This window comes from Nyctereutes procyonoides, unplaced genomic scaffold (genome assembly GCF_905146905.1).
Source record: "Nyctereutes procyonoides isolate TBG_1078 unplaced genomic scaffold, NYPRO_anot_genome, whole genome shotgun sequence".
In the NCBI taxonomy this organism is placed as follows: Eukaryota; Metazoa; Chordata; class Mammalia; order Carnivora; family Canidae; genus Nyctereutes; species Nyctereutes procyonoides.
This window is the reverse complement of record NW_026575126.1, coordinates 53,846,893-53,862,569: the sequence shown is the minus strand read 5'-3', so window position 1 is coordinate 53,862,569 and position 15,677 is coordinate 53,846,893. Positions and strand designations below refer to the sequence as shown.

Here is a 15,677-nt window from a genome sequence, read left to right as displayed (position 1 = left end):
GGTGGAGGCTTTTGGGTTTTCTAGGTAGAGTATCATGGCATCGGCGAAGAGGGAGAGTTTGACTTCTTCTTTGCCAATTTGAATGACTTTAATGTCTTTTTGTTGTCTGATTGCTGAGGCTAGGACTTCCAATACTATGTTGAATAGCAGTGGTGAGAGTGGATCCCTAATATCCTGATCTTAGGGGAAAAGTTCCCAGTGTTTCCCCCCTGAAAATGATATTTGCTGTGGGCTTTTTGTAGATAGCTTTTAAGATGCTGAGGAATGTTCCCTCTAACCCTACACTGAAGACTTTTGATCAGTAATGGATGTTGTATTTTGTCAAATGCTTTCTCTGTGTGTATTGAGAGGATCCTATGGTTCTTGTTTTTTCTCTTGTTGAGAAGATCAATCACACTGATTGCTTTACGAGTGCTGAACCAGCCTTGCATCCCAGGGATAAATCCCAAATGGTCATGGTGAATAATCTTCTGAATGTATTCTTGGATCCTATTGGCTAGTATCTTGTTGAGAATTTTTGCATCTGTGTTCATCAGGGATATTGGTCTACAATTCTCCTTTTTGGTGGAGTCTTTGTCTGGTTTTGGAATTAAGGTGATGCTGGCCTCATAGAACGAATTTGGAAGTACTCCACCTCTTTCTATCTTTCCAAACAGCTTTAGTAGAATAGGTATGGTTTCTTCTTTAAACGTTTGATAGAATTCCCCAGGGAAGCCATCTGGCCCTGGACTTTTGTGTTTTGGGAGGTTTTTGATGACTGCTTCAATTTCCTTCCTGGCTATTGGCCTGTTCGGGTTTTCTATTTCTTCCTGTTCCAGTTTTGGTAGTTTGTGGTTTTCCAGAAATGTATCCATTTCTTCTAGATTGCCTAATTTATTGGCGTAGAGCTGCTCATAATATGTTTTTAAAATCATTTGTATTTCCTTGGTATTGGTGGTGCTATCTCCTCTTACATTTATGATTTTATTAATTTGAGTCTTTTCTCTTTTGTCTTTAATAAGGCTGGCTAATGGTTTATCTATCTTCTTAATTCTTTCAAAGAACCAACTCCTGGTTTTGTTGATCTGTTCTACAGTTCTTCTGGTCTCTGTTTCATTGAGTTCTGCTTGAATCTTTATTAACGGTCTTCTGCTGGGTGTAGGTTTTATTTGCTGTTCTTTCTCCAGTTCCTTTAGGCACAAGGTTAGCTTGTGTATTTGTGTTTTTTCCAATTTTTTGAGGGATGCTTGTGTTGTGATGTATTTCCCTCTTAAGACTGCTTTTGCTGTATCCCAAAGATTTCGAATGGTTATATCTTCATTTTCATTAGTTTCCATGAATATTTTTTAAAATTTATTTTATATTGGTGTTCAATTTGCCAACATATAGAATAACACGCAGTGCTCATCCCATCAAGTGCCCCCCTCAGTGCCCGTCACCCAGTCACGCCCACCCCAGCCCACCTCCCCTTCCACCACCCCTAGTTCATTTCCCAGAGTTAGGAGTTTCCCATGTTCTGTCTCCCTTTCTGATATTTCCCACTCATTTTTTCTCCTTTCCCCTTTATTCCCTTTCACTATTTTTTATATTCCCCAAATGAATGAGACCATATAATGTTTGTCCTTCTCCGATTGACTTATTTCACTCAGCATAATACTCTCCAGTTACATCCATGTCGAAGCAAATGGTGACTATTTGTCATTTCTAATGGCTGAGTAATATACCATTTTAAACATAAACCACATCTTTTTTAAACTTTTAAATTTATTTTTATTTTTTTTAATAATAAATGTATTTTTTATTGGTGTTCAATTTCCCAACATACAGAATAACACCCAGTGCTCATCCCGTCAAGTGCCCCCCTCAGTGCCCGTCACCCATTCACCCCACCCCCCACCCTCCTCCCCTTCCACCACCCCTAGTTCGTTTCCCAGAGTTAGGAATCTTTACGTTCTGTCTCCCTTTCTGATATTTCCCACACATTTCTTCTCCCTTCCCTTCTATTCCCTTTCACTATTATTTATATTCCCCAAATAAATGAGAACATATAATGTTTGTACTTCTCCGATTGACTTATTTCACTCAGCATAATACCCTCCAGGTCCATTCACGTCGAAGCAAATGGTGGGTATTTGTCATTTCTAATGGCTGAGTAATATTCCACTGTATACATAAATCACATCTTCTTTATCCATTCATCTTTCAATGGACACTGAGGCTCCTTCCACAGTTTAATTCTTGTCTAATTTTTTGGTTGTGGTTGACCCTTTCATCTTTTAGCAGGATGGTCCTTTACCTCCCCGTGTTTGAATTTCTTCCAAATTTCTTCCTGTGATTTAGTTCTAGTTTCAAAGCATTGTGGTCTGAAAATATGCAGGGGACAATCCCAATCTTTTGGTATTGGTTAAGACCTGATTTGTGACCCAGCATGTGTTCTATTCTGGAGAAAGTTCATGTGCACTTGAGAAGAATGTGTATTCAGTTGCATTTGGATGGAAAGTTCTGTAAATATCTGTGAAATCCATCTGGTCTAGTGTAACATTTAAAGTTCTTGTTTCTTTGGAGATGTTATGCTTAGAAGATCTGTCATTTGCAGAAAGTGCCATGTTGAAGTCTCCCAGTAGAAATATAATTAAGTATGTCTTAACTTTGGTTATTAATTGATTGATATACTTGGCAACTCCCACATTAGGGGCATAAATATTCATGATTGTTAGGTCCTCTTGTTGGATAGACGTTTTAAGTATGATATAGTGTCTCTCTTCATCTCTTACTACAGTCTTTCAGATAAACTTTAATTTATCTGATATGAGGGTTTGTACCCCTGCTTCCATTTGAGAACCAGTTGAATGGTCAATGGTTCTCCAACCTTTCATTTTCAGGCAGTAGGTGCCCTTATGTCTAAATGAGTCTCTTGTAGACAGCAAATAGATGGGCCTTAATTTTTTATCCAGTCTGAAACCCTGTGTCCTTTTGATAGGATCATTAAGCCCATTCATGTTCAGAGTTCACTTGAAAGATACAAATTTAGTGTCATCATGATACCTATTCAGTCCTTGTTTTTGTGGATTGTTTCCTGGGACTTCCTTTTTCTTTTACAGGATCCCCCTTAATATTTCTTGCAGAGCTGGTTTGGTGGTCACATATTATTTCAGTCTGCCTATCTTGGAAGCTCTTTATCTCTTCTTCTATTCTGAATGACAGCCTTGCTGGATAAAGTATTCTTGGCTGCAGGTTCTTCTCATTTAAGACCCTGAACATATCCTGCCAGTCCTTTCTGGCCTGCCACGTCTCTGTGGAGAGGTCTGCTGTTATCCTAATACTTCTCCCCATAAAGGTTATGAATTTCTTGTTGCTGCTTTAAGAATCTTCTCTTTATCTTTGGAATTTGCAAGTTTCATATTAAATTTTGAGATGTTGAACATTTTTTAATTTATTTTAGGGGGTGATCTCTCTATCTCCTGGATCTGAATGCCTGCTTCCCTCCCCAAATTAGGGAAGTTCTCAGCTATGATTTGTTCAAATATGTTTTCTGGTCCTCTGTCCCTTTCGGCATCCTCTGGAACCCCAATTAAACATAAATTTTTCCTTCTGAGGCTTTCATTTATTTCCCTTAACCTTTCCTCATGATCTTTTTTCTCTTTTATCCTCAACTTCCTTCCTTGCCATCAACTTGCCTTCTATGTCACTCACTATTTCTTCTACCTCATTAACTCTCATCATTAGGACCTCCAGTTTGGATTGCATCTCATTTAATTGATTTTTAATTTCGGCCTGGTTAGATCTAAATTCTGCAGTTATGAAGTCTCTTGAATCCTTTATGCTTTTTTCCAGAGCCCAGTAGCTTTATAATTGTGCTTCTGAATTGGCTTTCTGACATCAAATTGTAATGCAGATTCTGTAACTCTATAGCAGAGAATACTGTTTCTGATTCTTTGTTTTGTGGTGAGTTCTTCTTGCTAGTCATTTTGATCAGTGCAGAGTGGCTAAAAACAAGTTGTACTTGGTAGAAGCGCAAGTTCTCTCTGTAGCATTCCAGCTGTTCTCTCTTTATTTTTTTTTAAAGATTTATTTATTCATGACAGAGAGAAAGAGAGAGAGACAGGCAGGCAGAGGGAGAAGCAGGTTCTGTGCAGGGAGCCAGACATGGGACTCAATCCTGGGTCTCCAGGATCACACCCTGGGCTGAAGGTGGTGCTAAACCGCTGGGCCACTGGGGCTGCCCTGTTCTCTCTTTAAATCTCAGGTAGAATTTGTAGGTTTTCAGGGTGATTTGAAAGTTATCTAGGGAAGTTGGTGGGGACAGGTGACTTTGGAACCCCACTCCTTTGCCATCTTGCCCCGCACCCCCTAAATACTAATTTTTAAACTTTATAATGATTTGTACCTTAGGAACAGTGAATTAATCAGAAACTGTGTATATCACTGAATGATATCAATATCAGGAGGGTACACAGAAGTTTCAGAACTTGAAGCCAGTATCTGTGACCAGGGTGACCATGAAAACTTACCTGTGAGAATCGACATGGTGGTAGTCTTTCCTGCCCCATTAGGTCCAAGAAGAACAGTGATTTGCCCCTCATATACATTGAAAGATAAGTTTTTTACTGCTAAGATGGTATCCCTCTCCGTTGTGAATTCCTGTGAAAACAACAAAACAAATGCTAACTTTAAATCTATTATTTTTTAAAGATTTATTTATTTATTCATGATAGACAAAGAGAGAGAGAGAGAGAGAGAGAGAGAGAGAGAGAGAGAGAGGCAGAGACACAGGACGAGGGAGAAGCAGGCTCCATGCCGGGAGCCGGATGTGGGATTCGATCCCGGGCCTCCAGGACCACATCCTGGGCTGAAGGTGGTGCTAAACCACTGAGCCACCTGGGCTGCCCCCAGCTTCTGTCTTGAAGCTGATAATGCCACAGTCGGCTACAATCAGTGTCCTCCTGCTAAGTTCCAGAACTTCATGCTGGATACCCATTATACTAGGTGTCCTTGAGGCACTCCAAACACTACTCATTAGCACATCTGAAAATGTATTCCTCATGCCATATTCCTCACCACAACCCACACAGATGTATAAAGACAGAAACCTGAGACTAACCTACCTTAGATATTTCTCTCTGCCTCATCTACTGAGATTCATCAGTCATTAATCATGCTCACCAATCCACTTACTCAACAAATATTTATTGAGGGCCTCTACTATGTGGCATATACATTGTGTAAGGTACTATGAATACATTAATGAACGAGACCAACACAACTCCTGCTCTCATGAGAGAAAAATTCCAGTAAGAGAAACAGATAAAAAAAATCTGTAAATGGGGGTCCCTGGGTGGCTCAGTGGTTTAGCACCTGACTTTGGCTCAGAGCATGATCCTGGAGTCCCGGGATCGAGTCCAGGGACCGAGTCCTGCATCAGACTCCCTGTATGGAGCCTGCTTCTTCCTCTGCCTGTGTCTCTGCCTCTGTGTGTGTGTGTGTCTCTCATGAATAAATAAAATATTTTTTAAAAATTGCCTGTTTTCTTTTTGAGGATTCTTATGGATTCTTCCTTCATATTTAGGTTTTTCATCTATTTTGAGTTTATATTTATGTATGGTGTAAGAAAATGCTCCAGTTTCATTCTTCTGCATGTAGCTGTCCAATTTCCCCAATACTATCTGTTGAAGAGACTGTCTTTTTTCCATTGGATATCCTTTCTTACTTTGTCAAAGATTAGTTGGCCATCGAGTTAAGGGTCGATTTCTGGACTCTCTATTCGGCTCCATTGTTCTATGTGTCTGTTTTTGTACCAGCATCATACTGTCTTAATGACTATAGCTTTGTAATATAGCATGAAGTTTGGAATTGTGATGCCTCCAGCTTTGGTTTTCTTTTCCAACATTACTTTGGCTATTCAAAGTCTTTTCTGGTTCCATACAAATTTTAGGGTTGTATGTTTCAGCTCTGTGAAAAATGCTGATAGTATTTTGATAGGGATTGCATTGAATGTGTAGGTTGCTCTGGGTTGTACATTGTAACAATATTTGTTCTTCCAATATGTAAGCATAGAATGCTTTTCCACTTTTTGTGTCTTCCTCAATTTTTGTGGGGAATCTTTTGGGTTTTCTGCAAGAGTATCATGTCATCAATGAAGATTAAGAGTTTGGCTTCTTCTTTGCCAATTTAAATGCCTTTTATTTCTTTTTGTTGTCTGATTGCTGAGGTTAGGACTTCCACTACTATGTTGAAAACAGTGGTGAGAGTAGACATACCTGTCATGTTCCTGATCTCAGGGGAAAGCTCTCAGTTTTTCCCCATTGAGGATGATATTCACTGTGGGTTTTTCATATAGGGATTTTATGATACTGAGGTATGTACCTTCTATCCCTATACTTCTCAGATTTTTTATCAAGAAAGAATGCTGTATTTTGTCAAATGCTTTTTCTGTATCTATTGAGAATATCACATATTTATTGTCCTTTCTTTTATTAATGTGATGCACCACATTGATTAACCTGCAGATTTTAGAAAAATCTGGCAGCCCAGGAATAAATCCCACTTGGTCATGGTAAATAATCCTTTTAATATACCATTGGATCCTATTGGCTAGTATCTTGTTGAGAATTTTTGCATCCATGTTCATTAGCAATATTGGTATGTAATTCTTTGTTTTTTTGGTTCATTTTATTTTTATTTTTTTAAAATAATAAATGGTATGTAATTCTTTTGGTGTGGTCTTTGACTGGTTTTGGGATCAAGGTAATGCTAGACTCACAGAATGAGTTTGGAAGTTTTCCTTCCATTTCTATTTTTTGAAACAGCTTCAGAAGAACCAGTATTAATTTTCTTCTTTAAATGTTTGGTAGAATTCCACTAGGAGGTCACCTGGTCCTGGACTCTTGTTTGTTGAGTGATTTTTTGTTGTTGTTTTTGTTGTTTACTGATTCAATTTCTTTGCTGGTTATGAGTCCATTCAGGTTTTCTGTTTTCTTCCTGTTTCAGTTTGGTAGTTTATATGTTTCTAGGAATGCCTCCATTTCTTCCAGATTACCCAATTTGTTGACATATAATTGCTCATAAAATTCTCTTATAATTGTATTTATTTGTTGTTGGTTGTGATCTCTCCTCTTTCACTCATGATTTTATTAATTTGGGTTCTTTCTCTTTTTTTTAAGATCTTATTTGAAAGAGAGAGAGGTCACAAGCAGGGAGTTACGGCAGAGGGAGAAGGCAACTCCCTGCTGAGCAAGGGAGGCTGATACAGGACTCGATCTAGGACCCTGGGGTCATGACCTGAACCGAAGGCTGCCACTTAACCAACTGGGGATCATGACCTGAGCCGAAGGTAGACACTTAACCAACTGAGCTACCCAGGCACCCTCTCTTTTCTTTTTCATTTAAGTCTGGCTAAGGGTTTATTAATCTTATTAATTCTGTCAAAGAACCAGCTCTTAGATTCATTGATATGTTCTACTTTTTTTCTGTATCAATTGATTTCTGCTCTAATCTTTATTATTTCTTTTCTCCTGCTGGATTTAAGCTTTATTTGCCATTGTTTCTTCAGCTCTTTTGGGTGTAAGGTTAGCTTGTATATTTAAGACTTTTCGTTTCTTGAGAAAGGCCTGTATTGCAATATACTTCCCTCTCAGGACCACCTTTGCTCCATTCCAAAGGTCCTGAACTGCCCCACTTCCATTTTCATTTGTTTCCACGTATTTTATTTATTTATAAAATAAATTCTTTTATTTTCTGGTTGGCCCATTCATTCTTTAGCAGGATGCTCTTTAACCTCCACGTATCTATGTTCTTCCAAAGTTTCTCTTGTGATTGAGTTCAAAGTTTAAAGCACTGAAATTTATGGTCTGAAAATATGCATGGTATAATCTCAGTCTTTTGGTACTGGTTGAGACCTGATTTGTGATCCAGTATGTGATCTATTCTAGAGAATATTTCATGTGCACTTGAGAACAATGTGTATTCTGCTGCTTTAGGGTGAAATGCTCTGAATACTATGAAGTCCATCTGGTCCAGTGTGTCACTCAAAGCATTTGTTTCTTGTTGATCTTCTGCTTAGATTATCTGTCCAGTGCTGAGTAGAGTGATAAGGTCTGTCCTATTATTATTGTATTATTATCAATGTATTTCTTTAATTTTGTTATTAATTGGCTTAGGCATTTGGCTGCCCCCAAGTTAGGGACATAAGTATTTATAACTGTTATATTTTCTTGCTGGACAGACCCTTTTATTTTGATAGAGTGTCCTTCATGTCTTACTACAGTCTTTGGTATAAAATCTAGTTTGTCTGGTTGCTACTTCAGCTTTCTTTTGATGTCTGTTAGCATGTTAAAGGGTTCCCACCTCCTCACTTTCAATCTGGAAGTATGTTGGGACTAAAATGGATCTCTTGTAGATAGTATATTGATGGGTCTTGTTTTTTATCCAATCTGATATACTGTGTCTTTTGATTGGAGCATTTTAGTCCATTTACATTCAGAGTAATTATTGACAGATATGAATTTAGTGCCATTGTATTACCTGTAAGTCACTATTTCTGTATATTGTGTTTCTTTCTGGTCTTTGTTACTTTTTGGGCTCTTTCTTTGCTCAAAGGATCCCCTTTAATGTTTCTTTTAGTGATGGTTTAGTGGTCACAAATTCCTTTAGTGTTTATTTGTCCTGGAAACTTTTAATCTCTCCTATTCTGAATGGCAGCCTTGTTGGAAAAAGTATTCTTGGCTGCGTATTTTGCCCATGTAGCATGTTGAATATATCATGCCAGTCCTTTCGGACCTGCCAGATTTCTGTGGACAAGTCCACTTCCAGCCTTGTGTTTTTTGTCATTGTAGGTTAAAGATCTCTTGTCTCAAGCTTTTTTCAGGATTTTCTCTTTATCTCTGAAATTTACAAGCTTCTCTATTATATGTCATTTTTGTTGATGTTGTCATTGATGTTGACCTATTTTTATTTTGAAGGGGTTCTCTGTGCCTTCTAACTTGAATGCCTGTTTCCTCCCCCAGATTAGAGAATCTCTCAGCTATAATTTGTTCAAATTAACATTCTCCCCCCCCTTCATTTTCTAGGACCACTATTATCTGAACATTATTTGTTTTATTGAATTGCTGATTTCTCAAAGTCTCCCTTCATGATCCAGTGTTTGTCTTTTTCTCTTCTTTTCAGCATCTTTATTTTCTATCATTTGTCTTCTATATCACCAACTCTTTCTTCTGCCTCATTTGTCCTGTTAGAGACTCCATGTTTTAATTGCATCTCAGTAACAGCATTTTTATTTTGTCCTAGTTGAATTTTAGTTCTTCTATTTCTAAAATAAGGGATTCTCTAGTGTCTTATATGCTTTTTTCGAGTCCTGCTAGTATCTTTATAATTGTTTTAAATTCTAGTTCAGACATCTTATATCATACTGATTAAATCCCTGGCAGTGGGTGCTACCTCCTCTTCTTTCTTTTGTTTTGAACTTCTCTGTCTGGTCATTATGTCCAGAAAAGGAGATATACCTTCAACAATACCACCACCACCAACAACATAAAAAAATAACAAAACAAACCAGAAGAAAACACAAATCAGACAAAAAAAGAAAACCAATTCAGAAACAAAGCAGAACAAAATACGAGATCATGGGTGTATTTTGCTTGTTAAAAGAAACTAGATCCCAAAAATAGGGAAGAAAGAAAAACACACACACATATATATAAAATAAAATACAATGAACGGAAACCAAATATATATATATGTAAACTAAAAAAGAATTGAAAAATAAGAAAATAACTGGAAAAAATAAAACTGAAAGACTAAAAAATAATTTTATAAAATGTGAATTATATATTACTATTTTCCTTAAAAGCTGAAGTTTTGCAGTTCTCTCTGATCCGTAAACTTGGTGCTAGCTGGTTGTTCCTGTTGGTCTTCTGGAGGAGGGGTCTGTTGGGCTGATTGTCAAGTGCCCTTGCCCTGGTAGAATTGCATTTCCATTAGTAGGGGGCCAAGCTCAGTGTAAGCATCTCTGGATTTTAATATATGGTACTGTTTTGCTTCCTAAAGACTTTCAGCAACAATGGGGGAATGAAAATGGAAGCACTCCATTCTCTAGGCCCAGACCTAATAGTTTGTGCCCTCACTCTTCAGTGAGCCCTTATGGAAAAGTGGTCTATCACTTTTATTTCCTTGATTTCTGTTGGAACTCTGTGCTCACTCAGGCTGTGACCAATCATTTTTACCTCAGGCACAGGATTAAGCCTCAAGTTGTCAAATTTTATAACTCCTGCACCATGGACTGGTATTGTTCCTCCTAGGGGAGAGAAGTGTGTGTCACCATGCTTCTGCCTTTTGCTGGGCCCCTGCTAGGAGAGTTGCTGTGCAAACATGCAGCAGGATACAGTTTATGAAAACACCAAGCAGAAAGCTGGCAATGTTTTCATCTGGCACCTAGACTTGCTGTTCTCAGCTGGCTTCCCCGTTTCTATGCCTGGGAACGCTGTTGCCCTAAGGCATCTCTTGCAAGCCCAGCCATCCTCAGACCACGATGTCTCAGTTTGGATTCCTCTCCACTTCATTACCTGAGCACCTTTATGCCAGGGATGACCTCTACTGTAGCACACTTCCAAAAGTTCCAATTTTGTGTTCTGCTGCTAATAATACTCAGTGGTAGCCTCCTTAAGCCAGCTGCCTCCCCTCATGGTATCCTCTGATATATCACCCCTGATTCAAGTCACCGCATTTCCTACCTTCCAAAAAGTAGTTGCTTTTCTATTTGTAGAATTGCAGCATTTCTTTTCTCAGATCTCTGATTTCACAGGTGTTAAGAATGATTTGATAATTACCTAGCTGAATTCCAGGGATCAGCAAATTTAGGGTCCCCATCTCTTCTGCATATTAGCTCCTCTCTGAAGTCCTACAGTTGTTGTTTTTTAAATTTTATTTATTTATTCATGAGAGACAGAGAGAGAGGCAGAGACATAGGCAGAGGGAGAAGCGGGCTCCCTGCAGGGAGCCTGATGCAGGACTTGATCCCAGGACCCCCAAAACACAACCTAAGTCAAAGGCAGATGTCCAACCACTGAGCCACCCAAGTGTCCCTGAAGTCATAAAGTTTTTAACCTACAAACTGAAATTTAGCATCCTCAAGGAACTAATAAAAATACAAGCTCTGTATTCTAGTGGAAAGGACACTAGAATAAACTAAAGCCTCAACAACTATAAAACCTAAGTGAATAGTAAACACAGCCTAACTCCTAGCCAAACAAAAATGAAACCTCACACTTAAAGAATAATTACATCAGTTCTATTAACCAATATATTATTTCTGGTTTTTATTAAAAAATTAAAAGGCAGGGGATCCCTGGGTGGCGCAGTGGTTTGGCGCCTGCCTTTGGCCCAGGGCGCGATCCTGGAGACCCGGGATCGAATCCCACATCGGGCTCCCGGTGCATGGAGCCTGCTTCTCCCTCTGCCTGTGTCTCTGCCTCTCTCTCTCTCTCTGTGTGACTATCATAAATAAATAAAAAATTAAAAAAATTAAAAGGCAAAGAAAAACATAGTCTGAAAGAATGGAATATATGAAACAGCCACATACATATATGGCCCATATTTTGAAATTATCAGAGTGGTAATATAAAATAACTATATTTAATATGCTAAGATCTCAGGAATTTGAAGAACAAATGTATAATGAAAGCAAAGAGATGAAAATGCTAATATAGAATCAAAAGGAAATGTCAGAAATAAAAAATATTGTGACAAATAAAAAATACCTTTGATGAGCTTGTAAGTGCACTGGAAAGAAACAGTAAGCTTGAAGAAACACTAATAGAAATACCTCAAACTGAAAAAAAAAGAATGAAAATAACCATAACAGAATATCCAAGAACTGCAGGAAAAATACAAAGTTTGGCAAGCACATATGAAATCTTAGAAGAGAGAAAGGAGCAAAAGTATTTGAAGCAATATGACTGAGAATTTCTGAACTAACAGTAGACATCAAATTACAGATCTAGGAAACTCAGAGCACCAAAGGAATGACTAATGTCAAAAAGCTCAGATCTGGACATATCATATTTAAATTGCTGAACACCAAGTAATAAAAATCTTAAAAATGAAAAAATTTTGAAAGCAAAGATAAACCTACTGAGGAATATGGATAAAATTATACTGGACCACTCTTCAGATGGGCAGAAAAGAAAGGACAGAGAAAACAAGCCACAAAGAACAAATGCAACAAAATATAAAACAGTTATAATACTGTAGATAAATATTTTACTACATTAATAATCACTTTACATGACAATGGACTAGATACACCAATTAGAAGAGACTTGACATAGCAAATTTTTTTAAAGATGCAATTACAGAAGTCACCTGTCCCCACCAAATTACCTAGATAACTTTCAAAACATACTGAAAACCTACAAATTGGGCTTGAGATTTAAAGAGAGAACAGCTAGAATGCTGCAGTGAGAAGAGTTCGCCCTTCTATCAAGGTAGGAAGACGGGGGTGGGGGTGGGAGAAGAAATAAAGAAACAAAGGCATCCAAGCCGGAGGGGCCCTCTGAGGAGCCGGGCTAAGGCTGCGTGGCGAGTGCCCCCAGGACAGGAAAGCCCCGTCCCCCGAGAAGCAGGAGCTTCACCAATCTTCCCTACAGAAAGGCGCTCCCAGGGACTTGGAAAAGGATCCCAGGAGGGGCGGGGATGCCCTCAGGCTCCCGGGGACATTAACGGAGGACCTGCCTCTGGGGGAGAGCGCGCCATACCCCAGGGACGAGCTCCCTAAAGGGCTGCAGCGTGCGCACAGCTGGACCCGGGAGCAGCTAAGGGGCGGCTTGGGCTGAGGCTCCACGAAGAGGGGGCTCCGTGTGGAGGGAGCGCGATTCCAGCAGTGCAGGCCCAGGAACCCAGGGCACCGGGGGACACAGCCCAAGATCCAGCGCTACCCCCGGACAGGCAGAGTCCGGGAGGGCACAGGACCGCAAGGACACTACTGCCGCCAGTGGCCGGAGCTGTGCAGATCAGCGGCCCCCCACTCCCGGAGCATTCAGGCCCCTGCAGACTGAGAGCTCTAGTAGTTACTGCAGGAGCTGACACCAGGGCTGGAGAGCTGGCTGCCACCACTGTTGCTATTCCTCCTGGGGCCTCACAGGATAAACAACCCCCAATGAGCTTCACAGTGGCCTCACAGGATAAACAGGTTAAACAACTTTCACTGAGTGGTGCACCAGGCAGGGGGCAGAGCAGCTCACCCAAGTGCTCACACCTGAGAATCAGCATAGCAGGCCCTCCCCCAGAAGACCAGCAAGACGGTCAGGGGAAAAACAAATTATTGACCAAGCAGCACTAGAAAGTTCCAGGGGAAGTCGAGGGATTTACCATATACACAATCAGAGGATACTCCCCATTGTTTCTTGTTTTCTGTTTGCTTCCCCCCACCTTTTTTCTCTTCTTCTCTTTTTTTTCCTTCTTTTTTTTCTTTTTCTTTTCTTCTTTCTCTTCTCTCTTTTTATCCTTTTCCCAATGCAATTTGGTTTTGGCCACTCTGCACTGAGCAAAATGACTAGAAGGAAAGCTCACCTCAAAAGAAAGAATCAAAAACAGTCCTCTCTCCCACAGAGTTACAAAATCTGGATTACAATTCAATGTCAGAAAGCCAATTCAGAAGCACAATTATAAAGCTACTGGTGGCTCTAGAAAAAAGCATAAAGGACTCAAGAGACTTCATGACTACAGAATTTAGATCTAATCAGGCAGAAATTAAAAATCAATTGAATGAGATGCAATCCAAACTAGAGGTCCTAATGACGAGGGTTAACAAGGTAGAAGAACAAGTGAGTGACATAGAAGACAAGTTGATGGGAAAGAGGGAAACTGAAGAAAAAAGAGAAAAACAAAAGATCATGAGGATAGATTAAGGGAAATAAATGACAGCCTCAGGAAGAAAAATCTAGGTTTAATTGGGGTTCCCGAGGGCGCCGAAAGGGACAGAGGTCCAGAATATGTATTTGAACAAATCCTAGCTGAAAACATTCCTAATCTGGGAAGGGAAACAGGCATTCAGATCCAGGAAATAGAGATATCCCCCCTAAAATCAATAAAAAACGCTCAACACCTCAACATTTAATAGTGAAGCTTGCAAATTCCAAAGATAAAGAGAAGATCCTTAAAGCAGCAAGAGACAAGAAATCCCTGACTTTTATGGGGAGGAGTATTAGGGTAACAGCAGACCTCTCCACAGAGACCTGGCAGGCCAGAAAGGGCTGGCAGGATATATTCAGGGTCCTAAATGAGAAAAACATGCAACCAAGAATACTTTATCCAGCAAGGCTCTCATTCAGAATGGAAGGAGAGATAAAGAGCTTCCAAGACAGGCAGGAACTGAAAGAATATGTGACCATCAAACCAGTTCTCCAATAAATATTAAGGGGGACCATGTAAAAGAAAAAGGAAGTCCAAGGAAATAATCCACAAAAACAGGGACTTAATAGGTATCATGATGACACTAAATTCATATATTTCAATAGTAACTCTGAATGTGAATGGGCTTAATGATCCCATCAAAAGGCGCAGGGTTTCAGACTGGATAAAAAAGCAAGACCTATCTATTTGCTGTTTATAAGAGACTCATTTTATACATAAGGACACCTACAGCCTGAAAATAAAAGGTTGGAGAACTATGTAGCATTTCAAATGGTCCTCAAAAGAAAGCAGGGGTAGCCATCCTTATATCAGAAAACTAAAGTTTATCCCAAAGACTGTAGTAAGAGATGAAGAGGGACACTATATCATACTTAAAGGATCTATCCAACAAGAGGACTTAACAATCATCAATATATATGCCCCGAATGTGGAGGCTGTCAAGTATATCAATCAATTAATAACCAAAGTTAAGACATACTTAGATAATAATACACTTATACTTGGTGACTTCAATGTACTGCTTTCTACAATCAACAGGTCTCTAAGCACAACGTCTCCAAAGAAACAAGAGCTTTAAATGTCACACTAGACCAGATGGATTTCACAGATATTTACAGAACTTTCCATCCAAATGAACTGAATACACATTCTTCTCAAGTGCACATGAACTTTCTCCAGAATAGACCACATACTGGGTCACAAATCAGGTCTTAACTGATAACAAAAGATTGGGATTGTCCCCTGTGTATTTTCAGACCATATGCTTTGAAATTAGAACTAAATCACAAGAAGAAGTTTGGAAGGATTTCAAACACGGGGAGGTAAAGGACCATCCTGCTAAAAGATGAAAGGGTCAACCAGGAAATTAGAGAAGAATTAGAAAGATTCATGGAAACTGATGAGAAGGAAGATACAACCATTCAAAATCTTTGGGATACAGCAGAAGCAGTCCTGAGGGGGAAATATATCGCAATACAAGCATCCATTCAAAAACTGGAAAGAACTTAAATACAAAAGCTAACCTTGCACCTAAAGGAGCTGGAGAAAAAATAGCAAATAGATCCTACACCCAGTAGAAGAAGAGAGTTAATAAAGATTCGAGCAAAACTCAATGAAATAGAGACCAGAAGAACTGTAGAACAGATCAACAAAACCAGGAGTTGGTTCTCTGAAAGAGTTAATAAGATGGATAGCCAGCCTTATTAAAAAGAAAGGAGAAAACACTCAAATTAATAAAATTCTGAATGAGAAAGGAAAGATCACTACGAACACCAAGGAAATACAAATTATTTAAA

At 39.2% G+C, this 15,677-nt stretch overlaps 1 protein-coding gene across 1 annotated transcript in view; it reads right to left on the bottom strand.

Annotated features, from left to right (window-relative positions):
* LOC129519854 (phospholipid-transporting ATPase ABCA3-like) overlaps positions 1–15,677 on the bottom strand; it is a 194,675-nt gene that overhangs the window by 95,301 nt on the left and 83,697 nt on the right. Inside the window, exon 11 of the mRNA XM_055340686.1 lies at positions 4,491–4,620. Coding sequence (XP_055196661.1) covers positions 4,491–4,620 — 130 coding nt within the window. The remainder of the gene's footprint in view (positions 1–4,490; positions 4,621–15,677) is intronic.